This window comes from Cinclus cinclus, chromosome 10 (genome assembly GCF_963662255.1).
Source record: "Cinclus cinclus chromosome 10, bCinCin1.1, whole genome shotgun sequence".
Classification (NCBI taxonomy): domain Eukaryota; kingdom Metazoa; phylum Chordata; class Aves; order Passeriformes; family Cinclidae; genus Cinclus; species Cinclus cinclus.
Window position 1 is genome coordinate 1923685 of NC_085055.1, and position 27510 is coordinate 1951194.

Here is a 27510-nt window from a genome sequence, read left to right on the forward strand (position 1 = left end):
GCTGAGGTGGAGATAAGGATTCTTGAGGGGAAGGTGCTGAGGGGGCGACAAGGGCTGGTGAAGGGAAGGCGCTGAGGGGAGAGCCGGGGGGTGCTGAGGAGATGGTACTGAGGGCATGGCAGGAGGTGCTGAGGGAACGGCGGGCTCTGCCCCACGCCTTATTTCCCCATTTCAGAGGGAAGGAAAGCGGCGGCAGCGCCTTTCCCTGGGCCGGGCTGTCCCGCTGAGGGTGCCCCGAGGGCCCCGGTCCCGGCCGCTGTCGGCACCGGGCTTGGAGGAGCGGGGCCCAGCCGGGCTGTGCGGCCCAAAGGCTCCCGCTGTGCCCCTGGGGACCCCCGGGCACCGCGGCTCGGAGGACGGGGGACTGCAGGGACGCGTTTGGGTAGCGGAGAGACCCGATCTCAGTCTGCTTAGAGCAGGGACCCTTCTAGCCCCGGCTCTGCCTGCTGCTTTGGTGCTTGAAGGGTGGGAGAAAAATCCCAAGAAAGCCCTTAACGATTGGCCCTTAAAAGAGCTGGACTCGATGATCCCCGTGGGTCCTTTCCAAGTCGGAATATTCTGTGACTTGGAAAGAGCGTGACAAGGGTGCAGTCTGGCTCTTTAGGCTTTAAAAAAGCCCCAGATTTGTCACTGACAGGGCTTGTCGCTATCAGATTTAATCGGCTGTTAATAAGGAAGCTTTTCTGTCCGTCTCAGTTGGGTTTTCTGTCGCTTTTTTTTTTCTTTTTTCTTTTTTTTTTTTTTTTTTTTTTTGCCAGCCCCGTAAGGAAAACGGCGCTTGGCAGGAGAGATGCTTTTGCCAAACACCTTCGAGCTGGTTCGGGGGAGGGGCTGGGCACGAATTTGTTAAATTTGCTAGAGACTATGTGGCAGCTGATTTATCGCGATTTAAAAGCTGAGGTCAAGTAGTTCGGCTTGTTCATTCTGCTGAAGTATCCGAGGGGGGGAAGGGTTGGGAAGGTAAATAGGTCTATATTGCACAACTCGGTTCGAGTGGAGCAGTTTGGGGGGGAAAAAAAAGAAATAAATGTGCTTTGAGAGGCTGTAATTGTCCGCGACAGGCATTGCGGAGCAGTTGCGAGCGGGGGCATAGACTGAAATTGCCTGAAAATGAGTTGTGTGTGTCATTTCCCCCTCCCCCATTGTCCCAAATGAAGGACTCTCATGAGAGTGTGGGCTGGGGGTAGGTCTGAAAACGTCAAATGATTGGCACCAATTGTAAGATGACTTTCTAACCACGTCAGTTTTTTATCTTGTGAGAAGTAAACTTTCTCATGTCTGTTTTTCTGCGAGCTCCCTTGGCCACTTGCTGCGATTTCAACTCTTTGGGGAGAGTTTTGCTCCTCAGTCGTCTTTTCTTCTCACCGGGTGCTTCACCCGTTTGGGGAGCTGTGCCCAAGTGCCAGCTGATGGCTTTTGTAATGCTCGTCCTTGCTCAGATCGCTTTAACATCCCAGCTCGATGAAGGTATTTCTGTTTTTTATCTCTGAAATGCTGAATGCTGGCAGGAGGGGTTGTGTTTGTATTTTGTGAGCAGAGAGTGTCGATTTAAAATTACTTAAGTGCAGGTCTTTGCTATAATCACGCAGGGCTTTTGTTTCTCTTGTCTGTTTATCGATCTGTCTATATCCGTGCAAATACTTAGCTCGGATTATGGAAAGTAAAACGAGTGTCAGGTCTGAAATATAACGAGTTCTTCCAGGAGAGTAGAGACGTGTGGCTCTTGGGCTTGTTGTTCAATGTGCCTTTAACTCTTTTTTGCCCCCAGCGGCGCGGTGGCTTTCAGGGGACAAAGTCACTGCCCTGAACGCGTCCCCACGAGCTGGCCGCAAGTAGATCCTAATCCAATACTGATCAGGCTCAGCCTCTCCTTTTGGGGGTGATGTATCTTAAAATATATCGTTATGAAGCTGACCTCGATATTTTGTTTCGCGTTTGAATTTTTTTTTTTTTGTCTTCTAACTTCCTCCAGTGTTATGTTTGTAAATGAGTGGAGCATCTGGGCAGAGGTGTAGGTGAATTCCTTGCGGGGTTGTAGCTCGGCGCTGGGATCACGGGGTTCTCTTGTTTGTGTTAGCAAAGGAGATAGAGCCCTTCAGTTGTTTGATTGCTTGGAATGGAAGGGGAGCAGCCAACAGGGACTGTGCCAGGCAAGAGCACCAAAACCTCCACTGCAGCCCGTGGGAAGGGCAGGGAGCCCTTGGAGGAGTCCTCCATGGACGTGGAAGAGGGAAAGGAAGGCACCAGGGAGCCTGACCAAGAACCTCCCCAAGGTAGGTCTGGGCTGCCTGGCCTGGTGCTGATGGAGCCTCCTTAGCAGCAAACTTGAATTTCCCAACTCTTCCAGATGGGATTTGCTCTTTTACAAGGCAACTCTGGAACCCCTGGCAATTAAAAACTGCTTTTCAGCTGGTCAAAAGAGCTTGCAAAGAGTTAAAGGGTTTGGCCCAGTACAAGTGCAAAAGCAGTTTGTAGACTCTCTCCTAATAAAGCCTATTTCAGAGCTCTGATCTGGGACATTGTGCTCAAGATTGTGGCACAACAGCAGGATTTTTCAAATTTACAGGCAGCCAATGGTATGGGATTTCTTGGAATGGAATAAATGTCAAGTTTATTTGCTTGACTCTTTAAATGATTTTACTTTCTTTCTCATGAAACAATGTATTCTCTCGAGTTCCCCCAATTGAGCTTTTGCAGGAAAAAAAAAACCTGCAAAACCAGCAGCTGGCTAACTTTTTTAGGGAGCCACATGTGCAGTTGTTGCAGGCAGGAATTTGACCAATACATTGAAATTGGTGGTAAAACCTGCTGCCTGTTGGAAGGAGGAGTTGCTGGTGCCTGGGGAAAAGCTGCTCTGCAGATATCCAGGGGGGCAGTTTGTTTTTGTACCAAACTTCCTGTCTTTGCAGAGCAGCCCTGCTGTCACTGCAGCTTTCAGAGCCTCGTGCAGAGATCCCCAAATCTTGCACAGTGACTCTGAAATGTGGCTTTGCACTTATTCATTGGGAAGGCTTTGCCTGCTTCAGATTTGCAGATTTATTGTGATGGTTGGAGCTGTTGGAATTGCAGGGGGCCTGTTCAAGTGTGTTGGAATAAAAATTGCATAATGAAAGAACAAACCCAGTGATGGGACATCTTAAGTAGCTCTTAAAAAACATTTTGTTTGTGGAAAGAAGAATTTTAATTCCACTCAGCTCATATTAATAATTGCAGGCCAAAAAGTACTTAGGTTTCAGACAGAAGTGATGTTTGCTTTTTTGGTTCAACATTTTAAAAGGTGTCAAATCATTGAGAGCTTACAGTTGTTTTTTGTTTGTTTTTTTTTTTTTTAATCTTTCTGTTTTATTTGGATGGCTTTTAGCAGCCTCAGATGAGGTGGTGGATAATCGAAGTTTAGAAGAGATTCTGGGTAGCATCCCTCCTCCCCCACCTCCAGCAATGACCAGTGAACCTGGTGCTCCTCGGCTCATGATCACTCACATTGTAAACCAGAACTTCAAATCCTATGCAGGGGAGCAAACTCTGGGACCTTTCCACAAGGTATCTTTCTTTTTCCTGAAGTAGTTTAGAACTGAAGGTAAGAAGACTTCACTGGGTGGTGTTATTCCTTCCTGCATTTTCATCTAAGCTGACCTCGAAATAACTGAAAACATATTTAAGGTTTAGAAGTATTTTGATAGTAATATTCTAAATTAAGTAGAGAAAACAGTTAAGAGCCACTTTCCAACGCTGTGCAATTTGAATTTGTCAGCACAGCCTAGAAAAACTCTCTTTTCTCTTGATTTCGTTTGCTGCAGAACTTTTAGGGCTGCGTTTGAAGAAAGAGAATATTTTTTAGTGCCCACAAGAGGCTTAGGTGGCTGAGCGTGAAGCTTTGCTTGTGAAGCGCGGGGCTTTGGGCTGGCCGGTGCAGCTGGGAGAGCTGAGCTCAGGTGTGGGGCTTCCCTTCACCTTTCACTCCGGCAGCCAGAGCCGAGCTCTGCACCGGCGCCGGGAGCAGCAGCTGTGCCTTGGGCCGCGGTGGGGCCGGGCGGGACTGGCTTCCCTCTGAGGATCCCTTTCCCCTCCGTGCAGCGCTTCTCGTGTATTATCGGCCCCAACGGCAGCGGCAAATCCAACATCATCGATTCCCTGCTCTTTGTGTTCGGCTACCGAGCCCAGAAAATCCGGTCCAAAAAGCTCTCGGTGCTGATCCATAATTCTGACGAGCACAAGGACATCCAGAGCTGTTCTGTGGAAGTTCACTTCCAAAAGATCACTGACAAGGTAGGTGGGATTCCAGGTTTGGGTGGTTTTTTGTTTTTTTTTTTTTTTTTTTTTTCTTTTTCCTTTAAGGAGCTGAAAAGCTTTTAACATTTGCTTGTTTTCGTTGGAGCTGGGGAAAACTTCATAGCATGATTAGTTTACCTTTGGGATCTAAACCATCAGTGTTAATTAACTTGAAAAATCCTCTGTTGGGTAGTGCAGCTCTTCAAGTCTTAGTAAGGATTCTTTTATTTGCTGCAGGACTAATGTGTGGTAGATTTCTGTTTGAAAACAATTTAGAAATTTTTATTTGTCATTTTAAGAAGAACTCGTTTTAATTTGTAATCTCGTTTGTCTCAAGTGAATAAATTTAAATTCTGTTAATTGCAGAAATAATAAAAAATTGTAAGTCTCTTTAGACACGTTAGGTATTCTGAAATGTAGAATACAAACAGGTACTAAGAAATAAAATTTAAGCAAAACTTTTCAAAGCAATTAGAAATTATTTTAGGTTATCTAAATTTAGAAAAAACATCTAGTGAATCTGAAACTTATTTACACTTCATGTACTGTAAACATGCCTGTAATTTTATAACAGATTTTTCAATAAAAATTCTGGACTCCACATTTTATCACTAAATTTTATTGAAGCGGATATTTTGTTTGAATGGAATAGAAAGTGTTGGCAAATTAAAAAAATACTTATTTTGCTTGCTGCTTTGTGTACTGATAAAAACTTCAGCAGTTTTTTGTTGATTTAATGCAATTGTGGTACAAAGAATTTTTCTCTTAATTAACATTTCTTCATGCACATGTGTAAACTTTTAAATTCATGGTCAACCAAAAAAGTGGGAAGTGTACATTGAAATTCCAAAAATGGTGTGAATAAAGTGGAAGCATTCACAGCCTTTTTTAGGAACTGTTTGAAAATATATATTTTTTTTCTTTTTTGTATTTATCATAACTATATTTGAAAAGTAATCTATTAACTTTTTTTTTCCACTTTGTGTTAACACCCAGAAGCTGAGTTTGATTTAAAACCAGGGAACAATTTGAGAGCTCTAGGGGTTTAATCTGGGTGAGTTTTAAGTTCTTTATTTTAGCTGCTGCTCTGCAGGTGAATGGGAGCTGGCGTTTGAAGCCGTTGATGTCACATCTGTCCCATCTTTAACGTCTGCCTGGTTTCTCTTGTGCACTTTCCGTTTGTGAGTGCACAGGGCTCTGCAGTCCCCAGGGCTCCCCAGAGCCACTGCAGGCTGGGGCAGCACAGCCTGGCATGGCACAGGGAGCCCATGCAGCATTTCCAGAGCTGCAGCTGCTCTCAGAGTTGGGAAGGCAGCAGGTGAGCACAGCTCACTGTGGTTTTGTCCACTTCTCAAAGAATGTTTTTTGGTTTTCTTTTTTTTTTTTTTTTTTTTCTGAGATGCAATTTTAAGCCATCTTAAAGAGTCCACGATAAAAACATCTCCTGATGAAACTTATCTGCTTAATTGTGAAATAGGAGGTAAATGCACAGCTACAGTAATTGTTTCTCTGGCTTTGTATTTCCTCCAAGCAGGAAGGAGATGATTACGAAGTCATTCCTGACAGCAAATTCTGTGTCTCCAGAACTGCCTACAGAGACAACTCCTCCACCTACTACATCAATGGCAAGAAAAAGACATTCAGAGACGTTGGCATGCTTCTCCGAAGCCATGGCATTGATCTGGATCATAACAGGTTCTTAATTTTGCAGGTTGGTGTGTGAACAAAGCCCATTTGGAGGTTGTGTTTCCAGTTAAAACTGTAAAATGCAGGTTTGCAATGTTCCCTGGAGGCCTTGAAGTGCTGTAGCAGCACATCATGGTTTGCATGCTCTGCTCAAGGTGCGAATCATTATTTGCTGCTGTAGGAATTGAAGGCCCAGAAGCAGTTGGGGATCCTGGTGTTCCTTTTTCCAGGAGGGAGTTGTGTTTTCCTGCTGTCCCTTTTTCCAGGAGGGAGTTCTGCCCCTGACTTCAGGAACTGGGGATCCTGCTATCCCGGTTTCCAGGAGGGAATTGTTCTTTTGCCTGCAGGAGTTGTGTTTTCCTGTTGTCCCTTTTTCCAGGAAGGAGCTGTTTTCCTGCTGTCCCTTTTTCCAGGAGGGAATTGTTCCCCTGACTGCAGGAGTTGGGGATCCTGGTGTCTCTTTTTCCAGGGGGGGAATTCTGCCCGTGACTTCAGGAATTGTGTTTTCCTGCTGTCTCCCCTTTTCCAGGAGGGAATTGTGTTTTCCTGCTGTCTCCCCTTTTCCAGGAGGGAATTGTGTTTTCCTGCTGTCTCCCCTTTTCCAGGAGGGAATTGTGTTTTCCTGCTGTCTCCCCTTTTCCAGGAGGGAATTGTGTTTTCCTGCTGTCTCCCCTTTTCCAGGAGGAGCTGTGCTCGTTCCGCCCTAGCAGCACGTAAATATTGGTGTGTAAAAGAATCCTTCAACCCCAATATTCTTGTGCTGCTTCAGCGTGGCAGAGACTCAGCAGCTGGGGGTGCTTTTATCTGAACTCCATCAATATTAATTACAATTGGAATTGTTGAATTGTTTAATCTACTGCTGTCTGCAGCTCTCACAGACACGTGGTTTCACTGAGAAATGAGTATGGGGGGGATGAACTGTGCATAAAACAAGTGCAAGAAAAATCCCCTGAATTGTGTTTGTTGTTTAGATTTGTTTACCGGCTCCAGAATTAGCAGTTTCATAACCAGTTACAATTTACAGCCCATACTGTAAAAATAATCACAATTTGTCACTGAAATATCATTTATAGCCATGTTTGGCATTCAGATTCTGAGGCTTGCTTGCATCTGTTTGCTGTTTTCAAGTCAGGCTGAAGGGAACAATATTAATTTCTTTTTTAGTTTTTAAATAAGTGAGAGCTTTGCTACATGCCAGCCAGTTAAAATGTAAATTGAGCTACAAGTCTTTAATATTAATTCCATTAAATAACTATTTCTGCCATTGCCTGTAATTACTAATAAGTCCCAAATCTACTCTGGCCTAGAAATCAGAGCTCAGTGGGAGTTTCCCAAGGTTTGAAATGTTTTAATAGAGTTTATTTTAGGCCTCCTCTTGTCAAAGGAGCTTCCAGTTCCCCTCTAAAAAACCCAAAATATTTAAAAAAACTTGTTGCTGGGTGGCTGTGCTTGCTTCACTTCCTCCAGGCTTTCTGTGCAGTCCCTTTTTACAGCTACACCCACAAAAAGAGGATATCTCTTGTTTGCAAGTCTCCATGGAATTAATTCTTTCCTCCAACACTTTATTCCTGTATTTTCTGCTTCAAGATGGAACAAGAAACACCTCCAGGAAAACAAATTGGAGTAAACACTTTTTTTTTTTTTTTAAATACAGTTTTGGAATCTGATTTTGCTAAAATTTCCAGAAGGGAGAAATGTAAAGTGAAAGGTGAAGCAGGGTGGGAATGCTGGGGCAGAGTTACTCAAAGCTCAGAGTTTTAGAGAGCACTGGGAGCAGGGGAGGGGGATACTTGGAAAAAAAAATTGATATCTTAATTTCTTTGATGATTTTTTTCCTCCCAAATGGGATTTGTTTCCTTCTCTCACAAATTGTTTCAATGAGGGAAGCATCCCTTTTTTTTCCTAGAAACTGGAATTTCAGCCTTTTTACCCTACAAAAGGAAATAGAACAAATATTAACCATAAACCAGAGTTTTCCCACCATCATTTTTATATTTCATCCCTCCAGGCTTTGTCTCAAACTGCACTGACATTTTCTGCTTTTTTTTTTTTAGTCTTTCTGACTGAGGGCAGGGCTTTTTCTCTTTGCCTTTTTCAAGTGAAATCCACTGAGCTGACTGTCCAAAATTCAGTATTTCCACTTGGGAAATGTAGCAATCCTTCCCACAGAATGACAGCAGAACTTCAACCCCCAAATCCTAAAATTTATAGTTGGAAGGAAATAAAACCATCTAAGGCTGTAAATTGTTACCACAAGGATTGTATTTTTCCCCCCCTAATGTTTTCCAAGTTACTGAAAATTGAAGGTATAAGTAACAGGTCTATTTGGCTTTTACACAGCAAAATTAAAAATTTAATTAAACTAACTTTAACCGAGCATTTCTCATTGAAAAATAAATTACACAGCTCTGCTTTTTGACTATATCAGTAGGGTATAATTAAAGTATTTCATTTGTGCCCCAGATTTTGGGGAAAAGCATTAATTAAGGATTATCAAATGCTGGTTTGGGTGTGTGACACAACATTTGCTGTCAGTACTAAAGAAAATGTTGTAGGAGAACATGTCCTACATGTAGTAACAACACCTTTAGAGCTTTGATTTTTATCTTGCTCACATAATTGCTATTACTCAATGGAAAATATTTGCTTTTTAGAAGACTGCTTCAGTGTTTTTGCTTCCTTTTCCCTCTTTCACCCCCTGTTTTGCAGTGGGTTTTTTTTGCTGATTTTGGTGCTTTTTAGGGTAAAATTTGAAAGCTGAGTTTTTATCTAGGTATAGAGGAAATATTCAAATCAAACTGCTGCTGACTTCTGTGACTAACATCCCATTAAAAAAACCACCTGTGGGAAAACAGAAAATGGGAGACTAATTGAGTAGTTCTAGAAAAATTGCCAATTCTGTGCCTGAGCTTTGAAATTGAAATAAATCTGGTCTCAAAATTCTTCTGTTGCCAGCACAGATCAGGAGGAGTTAGTCACTTGTGGGGTCCTAAACTCCAACACTCCATAGTGCATGATTTTAATAAATGAATAATACTTCAGGAACAGAGAATTATTTTGCATTATTGCAATAATGATTTTAAATTATCACAAGGATGTTGCGTTTTGAGTGAGCTTGCCACAACCTGAAACTGCAACAGGAAAATGTGCATCTTGTCACTTAAAAAAAAATAGAGTTTGGGGGAAAAAATCTGGCACCTTGCTGCTGCTTTTCTGTCTTCCACACCTTCCAGGAACTTGGAGAGGTGTAAAGAAAAACAAATAAAATAATTTAGCTTTCACTGAAAGCTTGGAGCCCTGCTCTGCTCAGGCTGACAAACTCAGAGTAAGTATTTGTGCTGTTTTCTGCAGTGATCCTGAAAGGTTAACAACAAAAAAAAATCTCAGCCTCTTGCTCCTGCCTGCTGTGCTGTAAGGAATGGTGAAAGAAATGGGAGCACTGCAGCAATGTCAGGGGGAGTCCTTGGCATCTGTGGCCACCTCTGGGATGGGCAAGGTGAGAAGCAGAGTCCCCAGAAAGGGTGGGAAGGCCAAGTGGGGGTGCCCAGGTACCCCCCAGGCAGCCCCTTTGGACAGAAATATTGCAGAATTTGTTCTGCCTTCCTGGCACCAAACTTTGCTAAATTGATCTTAATTCATTTCAGGCTCTTACAAACAGATTAGAGCTGCTTTAAGTCAGTTTTGTCCTAATTACAGTGGTGCTTCTCTTGAATATATTTGATAGACTTAATGAAGATATTCTGCTGGAAAGAACTGCAGGGATTTTATTTGGTGTGTTTTGGAAGTGATTGGAGCTCAGTTTTGGCCTGAGGTTGGCAGGGAGGAAATTCTGTCAGGTTTTTCACCTGCTCCTGGGTGGAAACAGTGTGGGAGTCACTTCAGGGGAGTGGGGAGGAAATCAGGGAGAGATTTTCTTCTCCTTTGACACAAACCAGCAATTCCCAATCGTTGAGGTGTGTCCTGATGGGACATTGGAGCTGAGGCTATAAATGGAATTATAAATGGAATTATAAAAAAATCTGTGCTGCCAGCATTGGGGATGAAGAGAGGGATGTTCCTCTAAGAAATTGTGCAGGAAAACATGGAAAAATGGGAGGAGAAAATGAGTGATAATGGAATAATTTCTTCAGAACACACCAATAACAGATCAAACACTGCAGGCTGGGTTTCCAATTCCTGATTTAAATTCCAGAGTGACTCTGGATTTGCACTCACTTTGTGCTCTTACATTAAACACAGGAATGCCCTTAAAACTTAGCTTGTTTCAGAATGCCCAATTGTAGTTTTGTGCAAACAACTGAAATGTTGTGCAAAGGCTCAGGCTGAGGTTTTCCTCATCTCTGGTCAGAGGTAGCATTGTAGATTTTGATAATTTTATTTTTTATTTGACTTTATTTCCCACTGGCTTTTCCTGGAAAGGAAAAGTTTTTGGTGCTTTGTTTCCGCCCTCCTGTATATTCACCACGTGGTAAAAATGAGACAGGACTGCAAGCATTAAATAATAGCAACAATAACATGGAATTACAGGAAAAAAATCCCCAAACAATCTGTTGTAACTTCCCAGAGCTGTTACACCAGGAGAAAAATGAATTTATGGGAATATTGGCTCTCTCCATATTCCAAAATCCACAGATGCAGAATTGGAATTCATGGGCAAAACTTTGAGAGATGGGGATAGAATAAAAAAATTGAAGATAACAGAAATTTAGGATTTATTTTTGTCATTCTTTACTGTACTCCTGCTTAAAAATGAGAGCTACCATTGTGTTAAAGTGGGGGGGAAAAAAAACCCAGGTGTGAGCACATAAATGAAAAATTTAAAATATTAAATCTGGGAGAGAGGGTGAAATCAGTGGAAGCTGCAGACAGGGAAAAGGAGACATTTGTCTCATTTTTCTGCCTAAAGGTTTTTTGCAGAGAAAAATGCACTTTTGGTGCCCTGTTAGCAAGAAATTGATGGCACAAACCAGCCAGGAAATAAAAATGTAATGAGAAAATAAAATACCACAACACCCAGGTTACTTTTCCTTGGCTATTTTTTTTTTTTTTTTTTTTTTTTTTTTTTTTTTTTTTTTTTTTTTTTTTTTTTTTTAGTAAAAACCAAAGGAAAAGCAGGAATTAGTCTTGGATTTTCTCTTTGAAAAATCTCTTAGGAAAAAAAAAATCAAACACCTTTATAATAAACATTCCAGACGTTTTAATGTGATTTTTTTCCTTGGAGCAAATCCAGTGTCCCTGTGATGCTCAGGAGTTCTCAGCTCCTAGAGAAGCACTTGCAAAATCTCTTCATTTCCATTTGCTTCAGTGGTTGAGAGAATTGAAACATTGCTGTGCTCTGGAAAATAGAGAAAAATATAGCTGGAGTTTTATTGGAAAATAGAGAAAAATATTGTTTTTTATTAAGAGGAGTTTACCCTGTGGTGGGTCACTTTTGTCTCAAATTCCATGGTAAAAAAATAAGAAAATAATTGAAATTGGGGTGTAATTTGAATGAAGATGAGTTTTTTACACATAGGTTGGTTTTTACAAATGTAAGCACTGCTTATATTAAATTTTAATTACCCATGCATTTATAATACTGTTCCATCACAAATATCCCTTAATCTTGTGGTGTTTGATAAATTCAACTATGTCCTGATCATTGCATCCAGATATTAATTCTGTTTCACTTATGTGACACCATAAAATTGCAAACTAATTAATGCAATCACTTGATTTAGAAAGCAAATTGTACATATTGCAAAGCTACAATATCAAGGTATTGTTATTAATTATTAAATTACAGGATAATTGGAATTTTGTTGGAGCAGGTGTTATGGTTGGATTACAGTAAAGTTTGCTGGGACTCAAAGATTTGGCTCTCAATAAGAAAACTTTTTTTTTTAATGGGGGTTTAAATACCCTTTAAAGCTTTTCTAATATAAAAATGTGCTGCTGCTACAATGGAACTAAAATACTGTTCTGAATTTTTAAAAGTTGTCTTAAAAATAATAAATATGCTTAAAAATACCAAATGTCATAGTCACAGTTGTCATACATGAGATTTTTCTGGTGGTTTAATGGTATTTTGAAACAAATTTTGGTATTTTCACCTGTCCTCAGTCAGGGAGGGTTTTCCTGATCCATAATGTTGCATTTTTCAGGCACTATTTTCTCTAAAGGCATTTCTCCTGAGCACAGCTGTGACTTTCACATTTCTCTAGCTCTGAATAGTGATGGAAAGCTTCCCTAAAAAATAAAAAAAAACCCCAAACCTAACTCACCACAACTGCACCACAAAGTTCCCCTCAAAAACCACCTAAACTTCCCTGAGTTCCTGCCTGGAGCACGGTGCATTCCCAGCTCCTGCATTCTGAGTTTTCCCCAGATTCTCAGCTTTTTAAAGCTCAGCTTAAGCCAGCAGAAATTCAGAACACAAAATCCTGGGAACCTGGTTTTACCTCCTTGGTTCCATAATTATTTTGTGGGCCATTGACAAATGCTGCAGTGACAACTCAGAGTGTTCAAGGAGCTTTATCCCAAATATTCAGGGATGCAAAGAGGAGGCAATAATTGATAAAAGCAATCGTTTTTCCTGGGCTCTCCAGCAACAACTCGTCCTGCCCCAGGGCAGGGGTGGAGGGGAGAGTGGGATGGAATTCCCAGAGAAGCTGGGGCTGTCCCTGGAAGTGTCCAGGAGCCCCTGGGATAGTGAAAATCGTCCCTTAAGTGTTGTTTGTTCTTCCTGAAGAGTTCTCAGTCATTTTTCCATGCCAGGGGCTTCTTGCCATGCTTGTGTGTCCCACAGCAGGATTTTAGGGTGGAAGGTGGTGGCTGGCTCTCCAAAGTGCCTCGTTCCTGTTCAGCACCATCCCAGTGCCCCTCAGTCCCAGTTACAGCACTGGGGTTGGATCCTGTCCCTGCTGGGATCAGCACTTTGTGCCACCCACAGTCCCAAAGGGAGAGAGGGGGCTCTGGAGCACAGAGCAGCACATGGGATTTTCCTCTGGAGGATTTTGTTTCTAGATCACAAATGCAGGGAAAGCCTCATGAGTTGGTCAAACCTTCCCTCTACCAGGCAGTCAGATAACCTTGTTTGAAATTCCAGTCCATCCGTGCCAGAAGACAGTGGATAAACTCAGGTTTGAGCTGTGTGAGAGATCAGCTGTTTTCCTGCTTTCAGAGAAAACAGTGCTTGTGGGCAAATCCAGAATTCTAAACCAGTGCTGGAATAAGCTGCTGCTGTTTGCCAGTCCTGAAACTGCTTTTAAACATTTTCCTCTTTACTTAGGTACAATAGGAAAAAACCTCTTAAATTGAGGCGGTGTCTTAAACGTCACAGCTGTGAATTGTTCAGGTGTGCCAAGAACCAGAGGTTCCAGCCTGCAGGAACTGATTCCTCATGCTTCTCTCCCGAGGAGCCCCTTCCAGCTGAGAAGGGCTCTTCCCTAATTTCACATCCAGGTTTGTCCTGCTCTGCCCCAGGGCTCAGCTGATTGCTGGAGATGTTTCCCCAGAGGAGGTGGTGGTGTAGGATTCCCAGTGCTTGTTCCCTGGTAAAATCCCTGAGGAATTCTGTGGGAGCTGCTGCTGGGATGGGGGCATGGTGCAGAGCTGGAGTTACCACTTGCAGCTCTGGCTCTGCAGCCCAGTGCATCCACGTGGATGTGGGAGGAACTGGGTTTGCAATTCCATTTAGACTCTTGCACTGAGTGTGGAACCTTCCCCGAGGGCTTGGGGCTATGGAAATGTGGAATCCCAGAATGATTTGGGATGGAAGGGACCTCAAATCCCTCCCAGCCCCACCCGGGCCATGGTGGGGACCCCTTCACTGTCCCAGGTGCTCCCATGCCAATGTCCAGCCTGGCCTTGGGCACTGCCAGGGATCCAGGGGCAGCCACAGCTGCTCTGGGCCCCCTCCCAGCCAGGAGTTCCCTCCCAAGATCCCATCTGAGTCCACCATCCTGCAGTTCAAAGCCATTCCCTGTGTGCTGTCACTCCAGCCCTTGTGAACAGTCTCTCCACGTTTCCTGCAGCTCCTTCAGGCACTGCAAGGTCACACTTCAGTCACCCTGGAGCTTCTCCAGGACAGGTCCAAGGCTGCTTTTTCCCAGGAATTTCTTCCTCCCCTTGCGTGAACGTTTGGCTCCTTGTTGGCTTTGCCATGCCTGGGTGTTGACATCCATTTTGTTTGTCTGAGCAGAGCCTGCGTTTCCTTTTTATTTTCTACATTGCTCCCTGTCCCCAATCCCTGAGGCACAGGGAGACATCTGAGGGAAGGAATTCCAGAATTCCAGGGGTTCTGGTGGCAGCCTTGGCAGAGCTGGGGGTGCCAGAGCTCCCTCCCCCCCTTGCTCAACAAATGTCTGCCTGCCCTGCCTTGCTTTCACTTTCACAGCCTCGGGGCAGTCCAACATTCATAAACAGCAAGGAGCTTTGGGGCTTTTGAACTCATTATTCACATAGTGGACTAAGTAATAATGAGCTCTGGTAATTAATTAGGAAATACTGAAATTGAGTTTCAGCAGCTGTAGAATCTCTTAGCTCTGTTAATCATCAAGAAGAGCAGGTACAACCTTTTCACTCTATCAGTTAAAGAAAACCTTGAATTTCTTTTCTGGAAACATTTATTTCAGGTTTTTTTTCTGGAAGCAGTTTTATTTCTTAAATATGGGCTGAACTCAACAGATTTCTTTATATATTAGCTTAATAAATAGTATAAATATTAAAAAATACTTGATCAGTAATTATAAATACACTTACTCTCAGTAAGAAAATAATTCAAGAACTCACATTAGTGAGCTACAGAAAAACCCCACAGCTTCATCATCATCTTTCTTAGAGGTGGTTAATTCTCTTTAACCAAATAATAAAAATTGGGTTCATTCCTTGTCCATAATGTCCATTTTTCCCTGGTAAACCCAAGGGGGGTTTGTGATTTCCAGCACTGAAGCCGAGGGCTGGAAAGTCGGTGCAGAAAGCTCTCAGTCCTGATCAGCACAGAGTTAAATCTTTCCTGTCATTGTTTTCCCGTGCATGTAAACAGAGGAAATGCTTTCATGTGAGGAGGAGAAAGACTTGTGACAATCCCAGAATCGTTGAGGAGTACTCCCAAACTGGTTTGGTTTTTGAGATGTGCAAGAAATAAGAGTTGGGTTGGGGTGTTTTGTCAGACAAACTGTCCTTGTCACTGGTTCTGTTTAATCCTTTCTAAATCTTAGTTTTGAAAATTAAAATTGTTTTTAATACCACCTAAATCACTTCATGTGGTACACGGAGGGAAATCACAGAGAGGAACCCTCATATACCTAAAGGATCCTTTTCTTTTTCCACCAAGGAAGCCTCAATTAAATGAATTACAATTCCAGTTCATCCATCAGCCAGGATTTTATGGACTTTGTTTCTGAAGAGACCCTCCGTGGGCTTTGGTCCTGATTCAGCTTTCCTGCCAAGGGCCTGCGTTGTTCTCTTCTTCTTTTTTTTAGGTTGGGGAAACACATTTTGAGCCTTTAGAGAATGAAGGAACAGCCAGACCTCAAGGGTGGCTCCACATCACCTGGGAGAGGAAATTCTCTTCATTCTGAATTTTATTTTCCCAAATAAACACGAAGGTTGGACTTGATCTTGAAGATCTTTTCCTACCTTAATGATTCTGTGATATTCCAATCTGAATAATTTTAATTCCTGCCTTATTTTATTCTTCTTTTTTACACCATCTCATACTCATTCCATAGATTTTTTTCAGAATACTTTCCCTATCCCAAAAAAAAAAAAAGAAGAAAACGACCCAATTTTTGTTTCCCAAGGGGGAGGTGGAGCAGATTGCCATGATGAAGCCCAAGGGGCAGACGGAGCACGACGAGGGGATGTTGGAATATCTGGAGGATTTGATCGGATCCGCGCGGCTCAAGGAGCCCATCCACACCCTGTGCCGCAGAGTGGAGCTGCTCAACGAGCACAGGGGGGACAAGGTGAGCTCCAGCCCCACACTGACTGCTGCCCAGCCTGCTTCTGCAGTTTTTATTGGGGTGCCAGAAGGGATAAAAAAAGCTCTAAAGAAAATCAAAGTTGGTTTTCCTCCATGTGCCCGTCGTAAATCCAGTGGCGGGCTTGTTTGAAAGGCAAGCGACCCGTGGAGTTGTAGGAATTAAATTAGAAATGGTCACTTCGAAGGTTGAGATGAAGGAAATCACCATGAAATTGCTTTGCAGAGGTGACTCCTGATAGCGTTTTTCCAGAGGATTCGTGTCCTACAAAGGTTTCTCTCCTTGTGCTTTCCTCCTGTACTGCTGGCCCTGCCTCAGCTCTGCCCCTCTGTTTTCTCCAGTTAAATCGAGTTAAAATGGTGGAGAAAGAAAAAGATGCCTTGGAAGAGGACAAGAATAAAGCCATCGAGTTCCTTTGCTTGGAAAACCAAATATTTAAGGAGAAGAATCAGATCTGTCAATATTACATGTAAGTAATTCTCAGGGCTTGGCTCTGATGTGGTGGGGCTGCTGTTAAACTTCACTTCAGGATCTCTAATTAGAGACGTTTTCCATTCTAACTCCAAATTATTCTTGTTTTTTGATGCTTTACATAATCCTGATGTTACACTGAGAATTGGAACTAGAGATCCATTGTGGAGATACAGAAAAGTGAGGATTTATTGTTGTTTTATTTTCCTAGCCATGACCTCAAGAAACGAATAAATGACCTGGAAATGCAGAAGGAGAAAATTAATGAAGAAACTAAAAGTGTTAATGAGAAAAGCAGTAAACTTGCACAGGAAACAAAAACCAAGAATAAAGCTTTGAAAGAACTTGAGAAGTGAGTATTACACACTGTAGGGATGTGTAATACCATGTGTTTTACATGTTTCCCACCAAAAAATTTAATTATCTGATCAGCAGAGTCACTTCTGGTACATCTAAATACACAAAGAAGCATTTAAATAAAGGCACAAAAAATAAATTAAATGCACAAAAATAAAGCAAATTCACATTGGTTTGATTTGCTTCTGGGTAAGAGTCACTATTACAATAAGAAAATGTCTGATCTTTGTAATGGATTTTAAGTATTTCTTTATATTGACTGTACAAAAAAAGAAAAAAAAGAATTAGTAATAGTAAGTACTTTTTAGATTTACAACTCTAATGCTCAGGGACATGGATTTGGGAATCTTTCCCTGGTTTCCTCACGAATCATTTATGCAAAAAATTTGGTTTCTTAAAATTGCTTTGCCTGGCTGCTGATCCCTAATCCAGCTGCAATATTGACCTGCTCAAGCTCAGGAGTTACTGGGGAGAGATGAGAATTACCAGTTCTCTCAAGGAAAAAATGAAAATTTCTGAAAATATGTTAATTATTGCTTGGGTCGTTGATCTTCTTCTGATGGAGCATCCTTTTCCCAGGGAAAATGCTGGGAATATAGTGAATATTGGATGTTGTTAATCACAAAACCTGGGTAATATTAGTTGAAATTCTTCATGTTGACTTACTAAACCATGCTGAATAAGCCTTATTTTTATACTGTATGAAATAAATTTTTTTTTTTTTTTTTTTTTTTTGTTCAGGAAATTCAATAAAATCACAAAGTTCATAGAGGAAAATAAAGAAAAATTCACTCAGTTGGATTTGCAGGATGTGAAAGTGAGGGAGAATCTCAAACATGCCAAGAGCAAGGCTAAAAAACTGGAGAAGCAACTTCAAAAGGACAAGGAGAAGGTAGGGGGATGGATCAGCTGGATTGGCTTGGAAAAGTGCAGTTCATTGTGGGAGAAAATGGGAAGGGCACAAAAAAGGTGGAAAAATGGGGTTTGAATTGTTTCAATCAGATCTTTTAAGTCATTAAATGAGCCCGGGGGTTTGTTAAGGGAGTTAATTCACGGGTCTCTGTTGTCCACTGGGTCACTGGGAGCTGCTGGGACGCCTCTGGATCCAGGAGGGATTCAGGAATTCCCATCCCAGTGGGAGAGGAGGCTCAAGGTCCTTTTGTGGTGCAGGTGGAGGAGCTGAGGAACGTCCCCTCCACGAGCACCAAAGCCATCGAGGAGGCCACGGCCAAGAGGGAGCTGCTGGCCAAGGCCAAGGACAAGGAGGAGGCCAAGCTCAGGCAGGTCCTTGTCAGCCTGCAGGAGGAGACCAAGGGAATTCAGAAGGAAAAAGAGGTTTGGACAGGCAGGAATTACCCACCTGCTGTAACTTCTCCCTTCTAAAGGAAACCAGCACCAGGCGCTTGGAAAATGTCATTTATTGACCATTCCGGTGTTTCTTGTGGTAGCTCAGAGGAGCCTCGGTGGGAAATTGATCTTAAATTAATAATCACAGCTAAACCTTTGGCTGCTTTTCCAATGCTCCAGCATCATCAAGTAGCTCATTCATAGATTGAATGTAAATAATACACTCTGATTTTCTGCCCCCAAAACATTTCAGCCAATGGTGTTGCTTAAATAAATATATTCTGGAATGATTTGTTCCCAGCCTTTCCCACACTGTGAATTAATGGAAAACTAGTTTAACATTTAGTTATTGGTGGTGGTGGTGGTGTTCAGTACCTGGAGGCTGGAGATTTATCCTGCAGTGAAAATGGACTCTCCATGGATTTGAGCTGTAATTCAGCTCCATGTGTAAGGCTCCTCCCACCTTTGAGAAAACCCCACAAAGGTTCTATGGAAATGCTCTGTGATAACTCCCCAAAGTTCTGTATAGTTAGGAAAAGCCTGGTTGAATCCGCAGCCATTAACGTTCATGAATGAAGAAATGCTGCTGGTCCCTGAGAACAGAAGTGTCTCCTGCTGCCAGGGCTGGAAAAGCCCATCCCATTCCCTGTTTCCCCTTGCCCAGCTGAGGGGCTGAGCTGTCCCTGCCTGTTTGTGCAGGGCAAGGAGAAGGAGCTGATGGAGTTCAGCAAGGAGGTGACCGAGGCTCGCTCCAACATGGAGATAGCGCAGTCGGAGCTGGAGCTGTACCTGAGCAAGTACAACTCTGCTGTGGCTCGGCTCAGCCAGGCTCGGGAGGCCCTGGGGAGCACCTCCAACACCCTGAAGGAAAGGAAAGCTTCCATCAGAGACATCGCTGGGAAGTTACCCCAGGCTGAGCAGCAGCTCAGGGAGGTGAGCCTTGGCTTTCCCATTTCACTGGGGGTCACACACACAGCAAAGCCCGCTCTTCTCTGTGGCACTAATTGTGGTGAAAATAAACAGTGAGCCACCTCCTCTAAAACAACATTGAAAAGCTGCTCTCTAATACTCCCTTTGCTGGAGGAGCAAATACTGGATTTCAAACTTACTTTGGTAAGCCAGTGTTGATTTAAATTAAATCTTACGTATCCCTGCAAGGGGATAGATTTAATTTCACACTGAGATGTGGCTGCATTCCTGAGCCTTCTTCAGGGGACTGAGGCCCTGGCACGGCCCAGAGCAGCTGTGGCTGTCCCTGGATCCCTGGAAGTGCCAGCCTGGATGGGGCTTGGAGCAGCTTGGACAGTGGGAGGTGTCCCTGCCATGGCAGGGGTGGCACTGGGCGAGCTTTAATGTCCCTCCCAACGCAAACCATTCTTTGAATTTCATTTCTTGCTCCTCAATCGTTCCCTAAATAATAAAACCATGCATTGAAGACTCCCTGAATCCAGTAGACTTTGGGAGGCTGAGCCAATGTCCTTGGACCCCCAGAAAGAGAAAGCTCTGGAGAAGCTGGAAAAGGAAGAATCTGGGACCAAGGATCTCGTGCGAAACCTGCGCCGAAAAGTAGAAGAAGCCAAAAGTTCTTTGGCACAAAGTCGCAGCCGAGGAAAAGTGCTCGAGGCTCTGCTCCAGCAGAAGAAATGTGGGAATATTCCTGGGCTCTATGGGAGGCTGGTAAGTTTTAGAAGGCTCTTACAGTTTGTGTTGAACTTCAGAGGAGCTGAGTGGTGTTCCTGTGATGAAGTGTGGGATGCCTCAGTTCCCTGGCATCAGGAATTTGGAGAAGAGAGCTGTAAATCCTGTGAACTTGCTGAAAAATCAAACATTTTTCAGTTTTTTCCAAGCAACATTCGGTTTAAAGTTCTGAAAATTCAGAGCTGAGTTTTTCATTCTTGTTGCACGTCAGTGTAATTGTAGAAGTGCTGTTTTTTTATTCTGCAGCTTTATGTCCAGGGTGAATTATCTCTGCTTCAGAAAAATCAGTTTATTCAGATTTTCAAAAGTGCATTCATGGGTTTCCTGGGACAGAGCTCCAGGAGCAGCTCAGGTCCCAACTAATGAGTGTTTGCCCCTCGTCCCTCCATCCTCAGGGAGACCTGGGGGCCATCGATGACAAGTACGACGTGGCCATCTCCTCGTCGTGTGGAGCCCTGGATCACATTGTTGTGGACACCATTGACACTGCCCAGGCCTGTGTGAACTTCCTGAAGGCTGGAGGGATTGGAGTTGCCACCTTTATAGCCCTGGACAAGGTAAGTCCCACCCTTGGGAAAACAAACCATTTTACTGTTAATTGCAGTCTAATTACATTTGTTTTAAAGCCTTAACATCCCATAGAATAACAGAATGACCTCAGCATTTATCCAGAGATTGATTCCTTGATTTCCTTTGTGGATGTAGATGGCTGTGTGGGAAAAGAAAATGCAGAAAATCCCAACTCCTGAGAACTCCCCACGGCTCTTTGACCTGGTGAAGGTGGAGGACCCCAAGGTTCGCCTGGCCTTCTACTTCGCTCTCAGGGACACTCTGGTGGCCAAAAACCTGGAAGAAGCCACCAGAATAGCATTCCAAAAGGAGAAAAGGTGGAGGGTGGTAACCCTGCAAGGACAAATCATCGAGGTGTCAGGTACTGCAGCCCCAAGAGTTCCATTGGAAGCACTCTGTGGGTGATATTGAAGGCCAAGGAGTTCTCTGACCTCTTCTCATCCCTTTTTTCTGCAGGAACCATGACTGGTGGGGGAGGAAGAGTCATGAAGGGCAGAATGGGCTCCTCAGTCGTGATGGATATCTCAGAAGAGGAGGTGAATACGTGATGGAAATGGAATTCCAGCAGAATTCCTTCCTTTGGGCAGTTCAACATGAGCAGGAGCAATCGGGGATGGAAGAGAATTACAAAGGGGTTACAAAGCCAAAATTCCCAATGTTAGCAGAGGTGATAATGCTTCAGAGGTGCATCAGGGATCAATAAAAGGGTTGTCACTGGCAGGGGCTGCCCAGGGAGGTTTGGGGTCCCCATCCCTGGAGGTGTCCAAGGAATTCCTGGACATGGCACTCAGTGCTCTGGGCTGGGGACAAGGTGGTGACCAGGCACAGGCTGGACTCTGTGATCCTGGAGAGCTTTTCCAGCCTCAGGGATTCTGGAATTCTGTGTTTGTTCACAGCCCAGCCCATTATTGAGCTCAGTCTCACAGTGCTCCCTTTGATAGCTTGGACACCATTTTGGCAGAGCAGGATCCAATTTGCTTTTCCTTCTGAATTACATTTAGGTTTTAATCTGGAGCTGTTCCAGTTGTTTCTCACTGGCAGAGCTGGTGATCCCAGCACTCAGACTCTCCAAGCTGAAGTTTTTACTGCACTTTCTCCTGTGTTTTAAGAGCTCTTGAGCACAGGGATGAATGAGCCCTGGCATGGTTTTGTCGTGGTGACACCAGTAAATAATCCTCTCATTCTGTGTAGATCAGCAAAATGGAATCCCAGCTGCAGAGGGATTCCCAAAGAGCAGTGCAGCGTGAGGAGGAGAAATCCCAGCTTGAGGAGGCCATAAGGAAACTGCAGCAGGACATCCAGGACATGAGGAACACCTCAGAGAAATACACAGCGAGTATCCAGGTGAGAATCCCTGAGCACTTCCCAGCCCCAGCCCCACACTGGCCTGCCTGGTGGCCTGGAGTTTTCAAGGACAAGATTCCAGCCCAGTTCTGTGTTCTCTGCAGGGTTTTTCTGAACAAGAAACTGATCTCAAAAACCAAATCAAGGAACTCGAAGCCAACATCGTTGCTGCTGCTCCAGACAAAACCAAACAGAAGGAGTTGGAAAAAGTCCTTGATGGCTATAAAAAAGGTGCATTTTGTGGAGAGGGGATAAAAATACAGATAAAAATTGCAGTCATCTCTTACAGTAAAAGAAGGAATGGCTTTAGGTTGGTGCTTCAGTTCCCTGCCTTGGTTTGGCACCTCGTTTTTCTGAGGTGTTCCTAGAGACCAGAGAGTAAAAGCTCTTTTCTTTGTAATTGCTCAAGTTCATGTTTCAGTCAAGCTGAAGTACACGTGAATTTCAGTGTTTGGTTTCCTTGCTTAGGTTCTTGTGCTTGTATCACGCATTTGTAGGGAAACTTTGTTTAATTAGGGGTAAGAATTAATGAGCAGGTAATGATATAAAAGTCAAGTGAAGGTTTTTTGCCAGGCCTCTAAGCAGGCTCTGCCACAAGTCTATAAAGGATTTCCCTTTCTTTTGTATTCCCAGATCCCTTTTGTGCAGTGATGCTGTTCAGCAGGGGCAGGAACCAAAATTCTAAATTTAACTTTTGAGCAACTTCCCATGAATTAAATGCAAACAATGACCTTGGAGCGACTTCTAATGCAGCACCTCGTGTATTTAAGTACTCTGTGTACATTAAAACCACGTTGAGTGGTTTTTATGGCAGGAGAGCTTTGGTAGAGAGTGGCAGAAAGAAGTGGGTGGGTTTTGATGTTTGTCACAGAGCAGAGCTTCCACCTGAAGTCACTTCCATCACCTGCTGCCTTCTTCCATTGTGATGTGATCCCATGAGCAGCCCCAGGGCTTCCCCAGGGCCCTCAATCCCCTTTCCCTGCACAGATTACCAGCGTGTGGCTGAGAAGGCCAGCAAGATGGAGGAGGAAGTGAAACGCCTGCACCAGCTCATCATGGACACCAACAACCAGAAACTGAAGGCTCAGCAGGACAAAATTGATAAGATTGACAAGGAGATGGATGAATGTTCCTCAGCCATCACCAAGGCCCAGGTGGCAGCCAGGACTGCAGACAGGTACTCGGTGCCAAGTGGGGCTCGGGGAGGGAAAGGCAAGGCAAAGTCTTGTAGTTTGAAATAGTTTAAAAGTCACATTTCATCAGCATTTCTCTAGTATTTGCCTGAAATGTTTCTCTGATACTGCCTAAACCACAGCGTTCAGGATAAAATCCAAAATAGCACTCGACTGGATGTGCTGGAGCTGCTCAAATCTGAAGGGACTGATTTTATTAGATCTGTCAGGAAAGAAAATGGATCTGGTTTTTTATGGGAGCTCACCAATCCATAGAGATCCCAAATTCTGAAAGAAGAAATGAAGTCCCTTAGTGAGGTCTGCCTGCTGAGGAAGACAACTTTGTTTTCCTTGGATCCCTCTGGAGCTGGGAGAGTTTGTGCCTGAACCCACACTTGCTCCTTGCTGCCAGTGAGGTTGTGCCCCTGGGTTCTTTTCTGTGCTCTTTGCCTCGAGTGAGGTGCACAGAGATCCCTGTCCCTGGGCAGGAACCTGAAGAAATCCGAGGAGGCTCTGCAGCGCACGGAGAAGGAGATGGAAGAAAATGAGAAGGAGATGAAAAACCTGACAGAGGAGCTGACAGTGCTGGAGGACAAAGCCACCGAGGTGATGAACGAGTGCAGGCAGGCTGAGGTGAGTCCTGGGAGCACCCTGGGCTCCAGGGAAATCAGGGAGAGGAGTTCAGCCCTCCCTGTATCCCACTGATACCCCATTCTCTTGCAGGGCAGCCAGGCTGTGGCAAATGGTGTCCTTTTATTTTTTATACTCACCTGGAAATTTATCCTGAGCCAGTTTAGGAAAAAAACTTTTGACACCAGCCTTCCCCAAAGAAGTTGCCGGGTTTAAAAGTTGCTTCAACATAAAATTTTTCCAGTTATGTGGGATTTTGGTTTGTCATCTAGATTTCATAGAGAGAGGGAAAACCAGGATGGCTGAAATGCTTTCAAATAAATGTAAGGTTTGATGTCTTTCTCTAATTAGCTAAAAATGAATGTAGGACCCGTTCAATCCAGAGCTGGAATAAAAATACAAACTGGAGCGTTTTCTCAGTCATTCCAGAATTCAGGGATCAGTTATAAATCCAAGAATATTTATTTGTTTCCATCAATAGCCAGGAGTAAATTAAGTGAAAACAGACTTTTCACCCAAAAAAAGGGAGAACATTTTTGTTGGTGATTGATTAAATCCCTTTTTTGGGGGCAATTGCCATTTTTCTGTTCAGGAAGCTTTGCCAGCAGTGCAGGAGGAGCAGAAGAATTTACTCCAGGAGATGAAAACTGTTCAGGATGCTGAACATGCCCTTCAGAGTGAAGCTCTGAGCATCAAGCTGAAAATGGAACAAATCGACAGCCACATCTCCACCCACCAGGGGAAGGTTAAATACTGGCAGAAAGAGGTAGGAAATGGTTTAGTGCCTAAAATTTAAATGTTTTGGGTTGGGAGGGACCTTAAAGCTCATCCAGATCCACCCTCAGGGACACCTTCCACTATCCCAGGCTGCTTCAAGCCCTGTCCTGACCTCGGGCACTTCGGGGATCCAGGGGCAGCCACAGCTTCTCTGTGGATCAGCATCCCCTTAGAAAACAGAGGATTTGGGAGAGAACTCCTCTTCAGGTCACAGCTTATTGCTCTATGTGCAGGAGCACGATAATAGCATTTATTCTTCTTATTTATTCTCTTCGTCACATCCTGTTTTAAAGGGACCTGTGGGAACAGTCTTGGAGAGATTAGAAGCTTCCCCGTACAATCCCAGAAAAAAACTCATTTTAGAGCCAGCTCAACGTGCTCGTTAAAGCTTTCCACGCCCTGCATTTTGCATTGCAGATGTCCAAATTATCCCTGCACGCCATCGAGGGCGAGGCCCCCGAGGAGCTGCGGGTGCTGAGCGAGGAGGAGCTGGAGGCGCTGCAGGAGCCCGATGCGCTCAGCAAGAAAATCGCGCTGCTGGAGGCGGAGCGCCAGCAGCTCCGCCCCAACCTGGGAGCCATCGCCGAGTACAGGAAAAAGGTGAAAGCTCCGGGGCTGCGGGAATCCCTGCGGGGAACAGCCCTGCCCCGGCCATTGCAGGGAGACGGGGCCTGTTCCTCCTCCTTCCTTTTGGAAACCTGGGGTTTTGTTCTGTCGTTACCAGCTCGTCCTTAGCCAGGGTGAAAGTTGTTTTTAGGAGCTTTTTTAGTTTCCACATACAGGTGGCAACGACTTCCTGGGTGATCTTGAAGGCTTTTCCTACTTAAATAATTCCATGATTCTCCTGGGAATGTTTGTTTAATAGAATCAAGTCTTCACAGCCAAGACACACACAATAGTGGGATTTTTTCCCTGCTCACATCAGTAATACTGAACCATTCGACAGATAAAATATTTTTTATTTTGACACAGGTTTGGTTTTTTTGTTTTCCCCCAGCAGCAGAGATGGGAAAAGAGAGACAATTTGGGGGTTTTGTTTCAGGGCTGTTAAAGCTGGGGAAAAGGAATGTTTAAATGGTGGGAAAAGAGGTTTAAACTTCAAACTGAGGAGGTAGCTGCTCTAAGTGCCCTTGGCTTTGTTTCCCCTGCAGGAAGAGCTGTACCTGCAGCACGTGGGAGAACTGGACAACATCACCAGCGAGAGGGACAGATTCAGAGAGGCCTTTGAAGGGCTCAGGAAACAGAGGCTGAACGAATTCATGGCAGGGTTTAATGTCATCACCAACAAGCTGAAGGAGAACTACCAGATGCTCACGCTGGGAGGGGATGCTGAGCTGGAGCTCGTGGACAGTCTGGATCCCTTTTCAGAGGGAATCATGTTCAGGTTTTCAAAATTCTTTATGTTCTATTAATTTTTATTCATCATAGTCCTTTTTTCAGCCTGTTTTTAAAGTAAATGTTTGTTGGCCATCAGTGAACCAAGACAGGCTCAGTGTGGGGCAAACAGTGACAGAAACCACAACCTTTTAACTCTTAAGATTCATTTCTTTGTCCAGAGAAAGAGAAATCAAGAACTAAAGCAGTTGGAAAGCTTTGAACTCATTTCCCAGCACTTCTTAATTGCCAGGTCACTTCATTCCGCCTAGGGAATGGTGGCAGTGTTGTGTCAGAAATGCTCCCAGGATAAATCCATTATGAATTGGGAAAGGCAGTGTGCAGGAGGGTGAAGGTGCTGCAGTTCCTGCAGGAAGAGCCAGGATCACAATTCCTCACAGACCCAACTCTTGCTCTGTTCCAGCGTCCGGCCCCCCAAGAAAAGCTGGAAGAAAATCTTCAACCTGTCAGGAGGAGAGAAGACCCTGAGCTCCCTGGCCCTGGTGTTTGCCCTGCACCACTACAAACCCACCCCTCTGTATTTCATGGACGAGATCGACGCCGCCCTCGACTTCAAGAACGTCTCCATCGTGGCATTTTACATCTATGTAAGCTCCTCAAGGCCTCAGCTTCCTGCCACCTTCCCTCCTCCCCCAGCAGGGGTGAAGTGGCCACAAATGAGAGGCAGATTTAAGGTGTGGGGTGCTGCAGTTTCACACAGACGCCTCCCAAAAGCATCAGCCGGTGCCAGAAAACAACTTCAGCTGATACTCGAGGCTCAGTGGATTTAAACTTCCATGTCATCCCCATCAGTGTCTTTGATCTATCTCTTAATTAGTTCTAATTAATTCATGTTTTTAAAACTTCTGCCCTCACATTTAATCAAAGCAGACCCCTCACATGGCTCCAGTTCAGGTAATTAAACACTGAATATTCAGAGTTGTTATTATTAACTGCAGTTTTGGAAACAGGTGGCAGAGCTTAGGAGCAGCTACTTCAGATTAGGGAAACGCTTGGAAATTCCCTGCCTGCAGCTGCAGTTTTAAACTTGGCTTTGTGTGCCACACCAGGACAGAGGGAATTTTGGGAATGCCAGGCACTAACACAAATCTCTTCTGTTTCAGGAACAAACAAAAAACGCCCAGTTCATCATCATCTCCCTGCGGAACAACATGTTTGAGATTGCAGACAGATTAATTGGGATTTATAAAACCCAGAACACCACCAAAAGTGTGGCCACCAACCCCAAAATCCTGGCTGTGAAAGGACTGGAGGAACTTCGCCCCCCTGGGTGCAGCGTAGCCCAAAAATAGAGAGGAAACAACTTCCAGCCCCTTGGCTGCTGTTTATTTTTTCTGATCTCATTTTATATTGTAGACTTTGTTTTGTTTTGTAAATTCTGAATAAATTTTATAAAAAAATTATATTAACATAAACCCAGCCTCAAAAAAAAACCCCCCACTTTTTGAATGTAGTGTAAAAATTGAGGAAGGGGAAGTGTAAACTGATGAAAATAAAGAGTGCATCAGGTTCACCAGGGGCAGGGGCAGCACCAGACACAGACACCAATTAAAGGAATCAGTGTGATTTACTAAAATGCAAAACTGCTGAGAGCTGCAGGAGAAGCTCAGCAAGGTACCCGAGCTTTTGGCACAGAATTCCAGGAGGGAAAGCTCAGCAATGCACCCGAGCTTTAGCACAGAATTCGGGAGGATGTTAAAGGCTGAAGTCCACAGCTCTGGATCAAGACAAATCGTGCTTCTCCTCACCTTAATTGGACCAGAACTTCAGTTCAGAGGAAATCCATGCAAAAGACAAAAGGAAGGATATGGAAACAGAGCAAGTGAAAA

General features: G+C 44.0%; 1 protein-coding gene across 1 annotated transcript; it reads left to right on the forward strand.

The window, feature by feature from the left end:
- The first annotated feature begins 1513 nt into the window (after positions 1-1513).
- SMC4 (structural maintenance of chromosomes 4) lies at positions 1514-27019 on the forward strand. Its single transcript, XM_062499306.1, has 23 exons — positions 1514-2273; positions 3362-3540; positions 4075-4266; positions 5804-5980; positions 15741-15905; positions 16262-16389; positions 16603-16743; positions 17490-17640; positions 17919-18083; positions 18795-19028; positions 19587-19772; positions 20189-20350; positions 20499-20724; positions 20820-20899; positions 21555-21707; positions 21812-21938; positions 22695-22884; positions 23368-23512; positions 24102-24275; positions 24704-24886; positions 25438-25670; positions 26085-26268; positions 26785-27019. The coding sequence occupies exons 1-23, from the start codon at positions 2117-2119 to the stop codon at positions 26971-26973; spliced, it is 3921 nt and encodes a 1306-aa protein (XP_062355290.1). The 5' UTR covers positions 1514-2116; the 3' UTR covers positions 26974-27019.
- Positions 27020-27510: the final 491 nt, after the last annotated feature.